At 40.0% G+C, this 13,303-nt stretch overlaps 1 protein-coding gene across 6 annotated transcripts in view; it reads left to right on the top strand.

Moving 5' to 3' along the window:
- Positions 1-2,931: 2,931 nt before the first annotated feature.
- Positions 2,932-13,303, top strand: part of NNT (nicotinamide nucleotide transhydrogenase) — a 108,193-nt gene continuing 97,821 nt past the window's right edge. Inside the window, exons 1-2 of one of the 6 annotated variants that reach the window (XM_077117111.1) lie at positions 2,932-3,162; positions 9,551-9,757. In XM_077117111.1, coding sequence (XP_076973226.1) covers positions 9,607-9,757 — 151 coding nt within the window. In that variant the 5' untranslated portion in view covers positions 2,932-3,162; positions 9,551-9,606. Of the gene's footprint in view, positions 3,163-3,270; positions 3,480-3,514; positions 3,595-3,799; positions 3,897-4,070; positions 4,214-7,656; positions 7,680-9,550; positions 9,758-13,303 lie in introns of those variants that run through there. The other 5 variants (XM_077117109.1, XM_077117112.1, XM_077117110.1 and 2 more) reach the window with 5 other exon arrangements.

Consider the following 13,303-nt stretch of genomic DNA (forward strand, 5'->3'; position numbering starts at 1 on the left):
AATCCATTCAAAAAATTAAAGGAAAAATTCAATTCATTTGAGTCTTCATTAAGAAAGCAAAACAAGGATATTAATAAGAAAATTCTTTCAATTATTAATGCAAAATGACTTTCACCTGAATTCTCCAAACTAATTTGAATTTCTCACTTTTAAACTCAAGAACTAGTACACCCACCCTCTTCCAAAACAAAAAAGAAACCCCCAAAACAGCACTCTATCCATAGTAAACTTAAGCACATATAATGTACCTATTCCTCACTGCTTTCCCTGGCCCTCTGAGTTTGTTTGAAGATATGTACCCCAGAAAAGCCACGTTTTAATCTTGATCCTATTTTGTGGGGGTAACTGTTTTTTTTAATCCTGATTTAATATTGTAGATAGAAATTTTGATTAGATCATCTCCATGGAGATGTGCCACACCCAATTATGGGTGTGACATTTTGATTAGATGGAGATGTGACTCCACCCATTCCAAGTGGTTCTTGATTAGCTTACTGAAGTCCTTTAGAAGAGGAAATATTTTGGAGAGAGCTTAAGGCAGAGCAGAACAGATACAGACGTTTGGAGAATAGTAGTTTCAGAGGACATTTGATGATGCAGGGCCTCTCAGCTGTTGTTTTGTGTCTTCCCATGAGATGCTGAGTAGGCCAGAATTCAGTATTTCATCTTGAAAGCTCACAGACATCCAGTGAGGAATCCTTACAGGAAGCAGAGGCTGAGAGCAATAGGGACCAGGAGTAAGGGACCAGAAGATGCCAGCCACCTGCTTTCCCCGATGACAGAGGTGTTCTGGATGGCATCAGCCATTCTTGAGTGAAGGTAACTCTTGTTGGTGCCTTAGTATGGACATTTTCTTGGAACTAGAACTGTAAACTTGTAACTTATTAAAGTTCCTTTTAAAAGCCATTCCATTTCTGGTATATTGCATTCTGGCAGCTTAATAAACTAATACACTCTCCAAGGTATCATTACATAAATAATTTTCTATCTTCATAAAAATAAAAAAATGTAATACAGTTCTGTAGTTTGTACTTATTAGATGGCAAGCATAATATACACAATTGTATGGTAAGAACTAGCTTTTTTAGATTCTCACAATAATCCCACATGCAAATTCATCTTGCTTAGTTTAAACAGGTTAAATAGCTTAATAATGATGAACTTTCATGCTAACTATTTATGTCAGTTATCCTGGATTCTCTTTCAATTTACATTGATTAGCATCAGTTTATTTAGTCCCTTAATATTTATTTCCTAAAATAAAACATACTGTTGATTGGTCTGTGTGGGAGAAGAGAGCTGGGGTTGAGGTTAATGATGGTTCCCTTAACACATGTCGAGAGTTTGTATTGTCAGAAATTACTAGAGTCTAAGAAGCTCATGTCTTTGAGTTGCTCACTTTGCCAAGAATTACTTATAGAAAGGAAGTTGGAAATAATAAACTGCAGATAACTGTTTGACATAATAACCACAATGAAAAAACATTAAAATGATCTATTCCATATACCTTGGGTTTTGGGAACAAATTATCTTTGCAGTTCAGTTTTTGATCACATTATCTTCTTGGGCTCAGGCTATATTTTGATTTTTGACTATTGGGCAACTTCCTGGTTTTTAAATTTCAAAGCCTAAAGATTTCATCCTTTTTAATTCTGATAGATTAGGATTTTAAAAATTAACTATGTGTTTTTAGGGATTTCTGACCATAAGTCTTCTAAATTTCAGAGGGTTTAAATTTTGTTATGTATCCTAATTTTTAAATACATAAAAAAATATTCAATAGAGCAATCGGCAATAAAAACTTGCACATACATGAGAGGGGCTATTCTAAGATGGTGTTTGGAGGCCAGAAAGTCAGGAATGAAGGAGCAGATGTCGGAATGACAAGGTCTTCATAACTTAATAGGGAAGTTAAAATCTTTGCAAAAACTTTATTCAAGACCATGATACAATTCAGAAGAAACTAATTTACAAACTTTTGGAACTTAATCCATTTTTCTTAGGGGACTCCCTCTAGGAATATATTGTAATAATTCTACAGGAGCTTAAGGCCTGAAACAAAACCTTCCAAATGATCAATATTTTCATCTGAAGTAATGCCATCCACAGTCTGCTGAACAATTGAGCAGAATGAATTAAATAAATAATCATATGCTTACTATTTAACAGAAAAAGTGGTGCATCACTTTGATTTGTTCTTGCGTAACAATCAAAAGCAAGTCAAATTAAATAGCATATCGAGCATTTATTTAAGGCAGTGTTTTTTAACTTCAGCATTGTTGATGTGTTAGGTTGGATAATTCTTTGTTCTTGGTTTGGGGTAGGGTGTTTGCAGCACTTTTTGGAGGCTACCCACAAGATATGTCACCCAGTTGTGACAATCAGTAAGTCTCCAGATATTGCAAAATGACTCTTGGGGGCAAAATTGCTCTCAATTGGGAAACAATGATTTTTTTAAGCACTGAAATAGAGAGAAAAACAAAACAAAACACACAAAATACGAAAAATGTTTAAATATAAAGAACTTAGTTTAAAATCCTTATCCATCACTTCTGCCTCATTGTACCTACAGTATCTTAAACCTGCCTCTTTAGTTGCACTTACCATGGTTCAATGCGATTTAAAACATGGGGCTTTGTTCGTTCTTGTCTTTGAAATCTTCTAGGACAGGGACAATGTCTTATTCTGGATCCCAGTGGGAGCTGATTAGTTAAATGACTTTTGCCCTAGTTGAACACAACTAATGTTTTCAAATTAAGAGTTTCTTTGCAAGTCATATCTTTTTAAAGATATCGAGTACCTGCTTTGCCTTATGCCTTTTAGACTGATACTTCTTTTGCTTGTCTTTCATATTTAAATTACAGTAAAAAGATGTGACAAAATCCTTCATCATGAGGATTTTGAGTAAAGGAACCATTTCATACTCTATAGTTTCCTTCTTCCATTTCAAATCAGAATACAACTGCAACTAAGTAACACAACTTCGTGAAAAGAATAGCTAGTCAGTGTGTTTTGGAGTCCTTTAACCGTTTTGATGAAATCAGCCTAGGTCTGGTCAGGAAACAACATCACGGAGGGTGCTTTCAGCCACTGGATATGAATACAGAAGCACAGCTTCCTTCAGGCCAGCTCTGACGCTGGAAGAGAAAGAAGTACGCACACGTAAGTCAATTTTCGGGCCTTGACTTCTTACCAGAGGAATTTAACTCCACCTCGCCCGCCAGCATGGAAAAACAACTCCCCCATTCCCGCCCTTCCCCAGTCCCTCGTCTCCTCCCCCTTTCCCTTTGGGTCTCTCCTTATTACAGAAGTTGTGGATTTTCCTAGAGAGAGGAAAGTCAAGTACCAAAAGTACTTGTTACATTATCCGCTTATATGTTCTGATGGGGCGCCAGAAAGGAAATTACACTTTGTAACTGGCTTCCATGGAGAGAAGACAAATGTATCCTTGAAAACTTCAGCGCCCGAGTTTGGCTCAGGTTTGATTGACAAGAACCGGGCAAGGGAAAGCGCGGAGGCGGGGCGGGGGGCGCGGGCCCAGCCCTAGACAAAGAGGTCTTTCTGTCGCGGAGGAGATTGGAAAGGCCCCTTGTGGTAACTCCTTTTACGCGCAAAGGGGAGATTCGTGAGGTCACTTTCTCGTCCGGCGAGCAGGAGGGCGGGCGGAGGGGACCCAGCTGGAGGAGGGCCGGATCGGGGAGTGGGCGCGCGGTCCAGGGCTGGGGGCGCTGCATCTCTGTCACGTGGCTGCCGCCGCCACAGCCGCCGCCGCCGAGTTGGGGCTGTTCTTCCGGGTTGGAGGCGCACAGCTGCGGGCCCGAGCCCGGGTCTGCCAGCGCGGCGTCCCTTCGCGGCCCGCGGCGCGCTGCCCGCGGCTGCCCGGCCTCCGGGCTCAGGTGAGCGGCGCGGTGCTGGTGGCGCGGGGCTGGGGCTGTGGATCGCGGTCCCTGCCTGCAAGGAGACCTGTCAAAGAGCAGAAGGGGGCGGGGTCGGCCGCCTGGGTCCGAGGACCGGAAAGCAAGGAAAGAGTCGGAGGTGCCGGGTCTGATCGCACCCCTAGACCCGGGAAGGAGAAACTGTTTCTCTTAAGGCCTCCTCCCCCGCCACTTTTTTTTTTCTTGGTTTCGGGTAGGGGCTAAGCGGAAGGGAACGAGAGGGTGGATTCCGGAACTGGGTCCCCGCTGGGGCAGGGAACGAATCTGCAGCTGGGCAGGTATCTTGGCGCCTCGGCGTATGGCGGGGTGACACGGGGTCATTATAGTCTGCTGTTTGGGAGGGAAGGGGATCCTAGAGGACTCCCGATAGGGATTGCTCCCAGGGAGGGGACAACTGGACTACCCAAAATTGTGCTTGAACCATGAGGGAGTTCGGGGTGGATGCTTGCGGGAGACCTGTGAGGTGGCCAGCAAAATTTGTGACAGGGTGGCTTTTGCGAGGGCCAGGTGTGGAGCCGAGGCTGGCGAGGGGAGTGCGGGGTGGGGAGACAGAGGAGGGGACAGAGCTGATTCAAACTGGAGAGGCGGAATGACTATTATATAGCCTCCGCCAATCGGCTTCGGGGGAATGTTATAAATAGCGGTACTCCGCAGCTGCTAGCCCGGTGGCTGTTTAGCTGCCAGGGGGAGGGGTGGAGACGGTGGCTGTGGCCGTAGAACCGGTTGGTGGCTTTGGGCGAGGTCAGGGCGCCTGGCAGGCTAAGCTTCTGTAGGGTATTGTGTCCTTGTTGATTTGTCGTGCTTTGAAAGCGCGACTTGTTTACGGTTGCAGACGTCCTTTATTCGCCCTGTCCTTAAGGAGTCTGTCAGCAGTCTTGGGGAACAGACCCTGTTCTGAGCGAGGGCAAGAGTACCTATGCACATTTATTTAAAATGCTCCCCTTTCCCCCCTTGCATCCTCTTTTCCCAACAGAGGCTTTTTAAAAAAAATTATATTTTATAGACCAGGCAGTTTAGAATTACCTTTTTGTGAACAGTTGTGCTAATCCTGTGCACTCAACTTTGCTAATGGAATCAGGTTTCCACAAGGCTACAAAGACATTTCATTTTTAAAGGAAATTTCCAGAAGCCCCTTGGAAAATGTGCTCAATAGGTACCCACCCACCTAGCCCTAGTTATTCATTTATTCATCAAATATTTATTGATTTCCAGTATTTTGTGCAAAGCATGGGCCAGAGGTAACACCAAAGTGAAAAAGAACAATTACTAGCAAGGATATTGTCTCTTTGTGTTGCTATAAGAATTTATATGTGGTAAGGATTTAATTCTCACAATGACCTTGTGAGGTAGGTACTATTATATCCCTGTTTTAAAAAGGAAATCAGGGCGGGACACGGTGGCTCAGCAGGTAAGAGTGCCTGCCGGCTATGCCGGAGGACCTGGGTTCGATTCCCGGTGCGTGCCCATATTAAAAAAAAAAAAAAAAAAAAATCAAGTGCAGGGAAGCTAAGTGACTTACTAAGTGACAACAGCCAGGTTGCAGAGTAAGGGATTCCAACCATGGCTGGCTCCAGGTTTCACCCTCATAGCCTTTATGCTCTCCACACTCTCAAGGATGGGTGCTTACCCTGAAGGATTTTTTTTTTCTTCACAATCACACAGTCACATTGTGAAGCTATATCATTATATAATCATCTTCAAGAAACATGACTACTAGAACACACCTCTACATTTTCAGGCAGTTCCCTCCAGCCTCTCCATTATACCTTAACTAAAAAGGTGATATTTATTTAATACATAAGAATAACCTCTAGGATAACCTCTCGACTCTGTTTGGAATCCCTCAGCCATTGACACTTTATTTTGTCACATTTTGCTCTTTCCCCTTTTGGCCGAGACGGTTTTCTCAATCCCTTGATGCTGAGTCCCCGCTCATTCTAGGATTTCTGTCCCACATTGCCAAGAAGGTTCACACCCCTGGGAGTCATGTCCTACGGAGAGAAGGGGAGGGCGGTGAGTTTGCTTGTTGTGTTGGCTGAGAGAGGCCACATCTGAGCAAAAAAAGAGGTTCTCTGCCGTCAAGGATTTTAAAATCTGATGGGGTGATAGTTACCCCCCAAAACAGGGTTAAATTGGCTCTATGAATACTAACCTTAAAAACTTAGTTATTTCTTCTTTTTAATTCAATTTTGAGTTATGAAATTTTCCCCTATTGCTTCCTAGTTATGGAAGCCCATGAATATAAAACAGCAGAGAGTTTTAAAGTGAAGAAGGGAAAAGGCAACAATTAAAAGGCAATACTGTCTTTGGTGTAAACATTTAGTGGTCAGTGATGAGATGGTTCAGTTATTCTCTGCGTATCTTGCGGGGTCATTTGTATTTGATTTAGGCTTAGTGATGTAGACTGTTCTTGATTACTGCTCTGATATTTATAGCTTGAATCAAGTGGAATTTTCAGGAGAAATCAGCCTCTGAATCCCTTGGCTCTGTTAATGTCTGATGCTGCTGCCAGTGATCTGCTCAGCATCACACTGGCGTTTTTCAATGGCAACTTTCCAGTGCCCCACCAAGTAGGCAGGACAAGTTTTTTAGACTCCAGGCCATGGAAATAGGACTTTAGCTCAAAAGCTTTGCAAAAGCTCATACAATTTTCCAAAAAACATCACTAAGATTTTAGTGCTCATAAGAACCCTAGAGAATTGCTTTCCTGTACTCCTTTTATAGATAAGCAGACTGAGACCCAGAGAGGTTTAGGTCAAATGGCCAGTGAATGCCAGATATAGACACAACATGGGCTCACTTTTTTATTTATTTATTTATTTTCATTATGATCATTCTGTTCTACATATGTAATCAGTAATTCATAATATCATAACATAGTTGCATATTCATCATCATGATCATTTCTTACAACATATGCATCAATTCAGAAAAAGAAATAAAAAGACAACAGAACAAATTTCATACATACCATACCCCTTACCCCTCCCTTTCATTGATCACTAGCATTTCAATCTAAATTTATTTTAACATTTGTTCCCCCTATTATTTATTTTTGTCCCATTTGTTTTACTCGTCTGTTGATAAGGTAGATAAAAGGAGCATCAGACACAAGGTTTTCACAATCACACAGTCACATGGTGAAAGTTTATCATTATACAGTCATCTTCAAGAAACATGGCTATTGGAACACAGCTCTACATTTTCAGGCAGTTCCCTCCAGCCTGTCCATTACATCTTGACTAACAAGGTGATACCTATTTAATGCATAAGAATAACCTCCAGGATAACCTCTTAACTCTGTTTGGAATCTATCAGCCATTGACACTTTATTTTGTCACATTTCGCTCTTCCCCCTTTTGGTCAAGAAGGTTTTCTCAATTCCTTGATGCTGAGTCTCAGCTCATTCTAGGATTTCTGTCTCACGTTGCCAGGAAAGTCCACACCCCTGGGAGTCATGTCCCACGTACACGCGGAGGGCAGTGAGTTTGCTTGTTGTGTTGGCTGGAGAGAGAGACCACATCTGAGCAACAAAAGAAGTTCTCTTGGGGGTGACTCTTGGGCCTAATTTTAAGTAGGCTTGACCTCTCCTTTGTGGGGTTAAGTTTCATATGAACAAACCCCAAGATTGGGGGTCTTCTAGCTCTCTTCATTCTTTTGCTGAAGAGGTCCCGACAAGCCTTGTCAGTGCTATGAAAAAGGTGGTTGCTGGGGAGCTGGGATGCTTCCAGAAGAGAAACCAGGGTAAGTTGGTAGGTTGTTGTAGGGTTCAGTCATTCGGTAATGGTAGGGCAAAAATTTCCTTCCAGACAAGAATTATCTTTTATATCTTTTTATCTCCCTTAGTTCTTGTCATAGATTTAGCGAATGTGTTGGATGTGTGGCTGAAGTCTGAACTCATTTGCTCTCTGTTTGTGTGAATGAATGAAGAGGAGGTTTATGGAACTCAGGAATTCTTCAGGACTGGAATGAAATATATGTAGAAACTCTTTGAAAATGTAAAACTTTCCATTCAAATGCAAAGTGTTACACACATTTTTAATTGCATGCTCCTTTTTCTCTACCTTTTTTCATATTATTCCCTCCTTCTCAGATGCCTTTCTCTCCCTTTTTTGAGTTCTCCAAGAGAACACAATCGTTTTTATCCCTTGAAGAACTCTGAACTCCTGTTACTTTACTTTGCAGCTTTATTACTTGTTGACTTTTCTTATCTTCAGTGTTGTGACCTATTCCAGTTTAATTTTACAGATGCTTTTAATGGCCGTGCCTCAGAGACTCGACTTTAGGTACATTTTTATTGAATTAAAGGCATCTTACCAATAAGAACCACCTGGATTGAGAATTTCCATTACCTATGCTGCTTTCTGCTATTTTCAAGAGGTTGCTTCAGGGAGACTAGCAGCAGATCTGAAATTAAAAATGAGCCAGAAAAAAAAAAATTAGCTAGCCCCCTCCTCCTCTGAGGCTGGGAGAATGTATACGGAGTCTTCTAGGGACAGATGTTGGTTCCTACGAGGGTCCACATAATGGGGCAGAACTTAATGTTGTTGTTAATGTAGTTAACTTAGCTTGACTGATAAAAGTTCCAGGTCCTCTGCTTCTTCTCACCTTTGAAGGAAAGAAGAGAAGGATGGAGGAACATTGGGAATTAATTGTGGGGATGGGCAGAGTGCCCTCCATGTATCTCTGGGGAGCTGCTGCAAATGGCACTGGAGGTAGCCATTGAAGTCTCATCAACAAGGACCAATGATTCTTCACCCCTTCTGGTTAGAGTAGGCAAAAAGACCAACTTGTGAGAGCCACTGACAGAATTCCTAGTTATGTCTGCATCTGTAGGCATAAGCCCATGTGTTAAAAGAGACCATGGAATTTTCCATTTTTTTTGTATTTGAGTCATATCCCATCCATATTTTTTGGTTTTTTTTTCTCTTTTTTTTCGTATGGGCAGGCACCAGGAAACGAACCCGGGTCTCTGGCATGGCAGGTGAGAACTCTGCCTGCTGAGCCACTGTGGCCTGCCCCCCATCCATGTTTAATTTTCTTGAGATGTCCACTTTGCAAACATGGATCATGTTTTGGTCACTCAGCCTCAGTTCAGAGGGTCTCACAGGATGTGGGCACTGCTGTGCTGACTAGGATGCTAGTGTTTTCTGTTCATATGCTGGCTAAATGCAAGTCACCTCAGTACTGTATTTCAGACAATTTAAGGGGAATTCAGGGTAACTTTGATTATATACAAGTTTTATTGAGGATGCTGACTAAATGATAACGTTAATATAAGTTGGGACTCCACTATATTACAATGTGCTTTTTAATTTAATTTAATTTTCTAGCTACATTAAGGACTAAAATAGACATCTGTAAACTAGCATTGGATTAAACAATAATTTTATGACTCCAGTTTATGTGGGAAAATGGATTCTAAGCTTTAACCTTGAATTGAAAACAAACTTTTGACACATCTATAAGTAAAGGACTTGGTAAATAAATTCATTGTAGATGTTTTGTAGCTCTTATATTCCAGCTCTTTAGATTACTATTGTAAGTGTTTTTTTATATTAAAGGCAATGTATGTTTTTCTTGGCACATAAACATTTTATTTTCTTTCCACTTAGTCATTTACCTTGAAGGACATTGGAGGTGATTTAGAAAGTAGGAACTCTTAATCAACATGGCACATCTGCTGAAAACAGTGGTGACTGGCTGTTCCTGCCCTTTACTTAGCAGTTTGGGATCCTGTAAGGTTCTACCTGGAAAGAATAATTGTTTAAGGACATTTCACACTCATCAGGCACTATGGTGTAAAGCCCCTGTAAAACCAGGTAAGGGCTCACTTTAAGGTATGTAAATCAAATCTTTAAGTCATATGAGCTCATAGATCTGCTGATAATAGATAAAAGGAAATAAAAGGAAAAACCATGCAGTTTTATACCCTGGTGTTTGTGAGTGGTCATTTTAAGTAAAAAAAAAAAACTCAAGTGAGTGCTTTCTTATATTTTCCGTGTAAGGAAGCTCCTGGTTGTCACTGCTAATAGAGAAGAAAAAAGAAAAAGACAAATGATAGTTGAGTTTTACTGGATAGCCCATTGCTCACAGTCACCATATTTCCTAGCAGCCCTTTCTCTTTTCTAGTCAGTATTGGATGAATTATACCATATATAACTCATCTATGCTCAGGCATTAGGAATTAAGTATGTTAATCGATCTGCAACAGTCTCCCAGTTCGATAAATGGCAGCTTCATCCTAGTTGTTCAGATCAGAAACTCTGGAGTTATCCTAAATCCTTGGGTAGGTTTAGGTCAGCTCTAACTTGGATCTGGAATCTGTGCTCTTCTTGCATCACCTTTGTCATCATCCTGGTCTAAGCCTCCATCATCTATTGCCTGGATTGTTGCATTAGTCTCCTCCGTGGTCTCTGTGTTTTCTATCCCTTTCTCCTACAATCTGTTCTGCACCCAAGAGTAAGACTAATCTTTTTAAAATGTAAAATCATGTCACTCTCCTCCTCAAAATTCAGTGCTAGCTTCCCAGGTCATAAAGAGTAAGAGCCAAGCCAGTGTGGCCTTCAAGGGCTTGTCTGATCTGAACTCTGCTTGCATCTGTTATGGAGTTGCAGGGCAGAAGGAGGAGTGGCTATACGGGCACTCTTCTAAGTCGAGGCAGCTCTCTTTAAGCATTCTCGCCCAAAGACTCTTCAGTACTTCATGTACACATCATTGGCCAGAGCTCAGACATGTGGCCATACCTAGGTGTAGTGGAGGCTCAGACGTTTTGTTTTTTTCTTCCAGATGACAACATACCCAGAGTATTCTGTTAAAGGGAAGAGGAGAATGGATATTTGAGGGACAACCAGAGGTCTTTGCCACATAGAATAATGCCTTTCTTTGTTACTTAAGTTTGTAGGACTGTTTGTCTATACATTAAGGACCCCTAAACTGTTGGACTTTTTGAGTTCTTATGTCTGCCTTTAATAGAATCTATGGCCTCTTCTCTTGTTCTCAGATGACAAGTTACTATTGGCAGATAGATTTTTTTAAAGTGCTCTTATAAACCAGATTATCCAGTATGACAAAACTGTATATAAAATAAAAGTAAATAACTGCTTTGAGGATATGAGAAGTGTTCATCTGAGTAAATGCATGGACATCAAGATCTATATATTGAATATGTATGAGACCTTTTTTTATTTGTTTATTTTCAGTTTCTTGATAATTTCCTGGATGATTACATTTGTATTTCTAAATTAGAAGGGTCATTTTCCCCCTTAGTATAAGTATGGTTTCATTACCACATTGAAAATAATTAAAAGTAACTCCAGATAATCAATATTCAAGTTATCCCAAAGATTTCTTTTTCCTTTTTTTTAAATAACTTGTTAAAATAATGCTCCAGAGTTTGCACATTGCATTTGGTTGCTGTGTCTCTTAGATCTCTTTTGGTCCATAGGTTCCCATCTTTTTTTTTCCTTTTAATTTACTTGTTGAAGATATTAGTTCGAAGTGGACTGACTGAATCCCCTTGGTGTTATTTAACTAGTTTCTCTGTCTCTTGTATCTTTTTTAATATTTAGTTCTATCTGAAGGTTTGATCAGATTCAGGTCTGCCTTTTTTGACGATATCATGGTGGTGGTTTGCACTTTCTATTGTATTTGCATCAGGAAGATTGATAGGTGAGCTGAGGTATTGTCAACATGAGCTTTCTGTTAAGAAGCTGCCTTCAGGTTTTCATTTGAGAGCTATTTTTTAGTGGCTATTTGATGATCATGGGTTAAATTCATGATTTAAATCATAGGGGCTTCAAAATGATATTCTATTATTCTATTTTCATTTATCAGCTAGAATTTTTCTATAAAGAAAAACTTACCCTCTTTTATGTAGTTACCTTGAGGTTGTATTGGTAAGTGAGATGAATGTCTGATTCTTTCCTATTATTTACCAGTTTTTGGAATAATAAGTTGGTTCCTTTGTGTATTAATTTCCTGTTGCTGCTGTAACAAATTACCACAAACTTAGGTGCTTAAAACTACATAAATTTATTATTTTGTACTTCTGCAGGTCAGAAATCTGAATGGGACTCCATCGGTTAAAATTAAGGTGTTAACGGGGCTATGTTCCTTCTGAAGCTGAAGGAGAGAATCTGTTTCTTTGCCTTTTCCAATGTCAGAGGCCTCTTGTGTTCCTTGGCTCCTGTACCCTTCTTCCATCTTCAAAGCCAGCAATTTAGTGTCTTTAAATAGCAATTTGACCCTGACTATTTTGCCTCCCTCTCCCACATTTCAGGACCCTTGTGATTACATTGGGGCAATCCAGATAAACCAGGACACGCTCCCTATTTTAAGGTCAGATGATAAGCATTCTTAATTTCATCTGCTACCTTAATTCCCCTTTGCCATGTAACCTAACCTATTCAGGAGATTAGGATGTGGATATCTTTGGAAGGCCATTTTTCTGCCTTCTACTTGTTACTTTCTTCAAGGTTGACCAATGAATGTTTTAAAGTATATTTTATGTATTTATTTTTTGAGTATCAACAGGAATTCATGGATTTAAATGTATTTGTATGCTTTACTTCATTGCAATTAGTTATTATTCTTTTTGATGTTCAAGTTGTCCCATCTTTGGCCAGTGGGAGTTCCTTCTGGCTGGTTCTTAAATCCCTTTGATCTGACCTCAGTCATCTTTGGTAGCTTCCCTTGTTTCTGGTATGTAGGGCCTAAATAATTTGAGGTTTCTCTCCAGAGGAGTATCACCACATGTAACTTACCTTTGCACATCAATCTAAAATATTGGCCGGCTTCCTATTGTTTTCCTTCTTCTCCTTCATAAGGGAGTAAGATTCAGCATTTTATTTTGCCTTTGGCTTACTATAAATTATTACTACTTAAGTATAGTATGGGGTCTAAGACTGTTCAAATGCAAATGCTTTTAGATTGATTTAACTTCTCTAAGGTCTCATTTAATGTTACTCTACAGAGATCATTTGATTCATGTTTTATTAGGTATAATTCAGAGTTTATGTTGTAAGAGTAGGTTTCCTGCCCCTTAGTAAGCCTTAAATAGAAGCAGGTACTTCTTACTAAAAATATTTGTTTATACACACATGTTGATGAGTTAATATCCTTTAGTTAAAGCTGACCTAAACCATATATAAATATTTTGAGTTTGTGTTATGCAGACTCTTTTGGGTTGCAAAGAACACAGATACATTAGGTTATATATATATTTTTTTCTTCTTTTTTGTACGGGTTTTATATATATATATATATATATATATTATATATATATATATATATATATATATTTTTTTTTCCTTCTATTTTGTACGGGCAGGCACTGGGAATCGAACCCGGGTCTCTGGCATGACAGA

Source organism: Tamandua tetradactyla, chromosome 9 (genome assembly GCF_023851605.1).
Source record: "Tamandua tetradactyla isolate mTamTet1 chromosome 9, mTamTet1.pri, whole genome shotgun sequence".
NCBI classification, from domain to species: domain Eukaryota; kingdom Metazoa; phylum Chordata; class Mammalia; order Pilosa; family Myrmecophagidae; genus Tamandua; species Tamandua tetradactyla.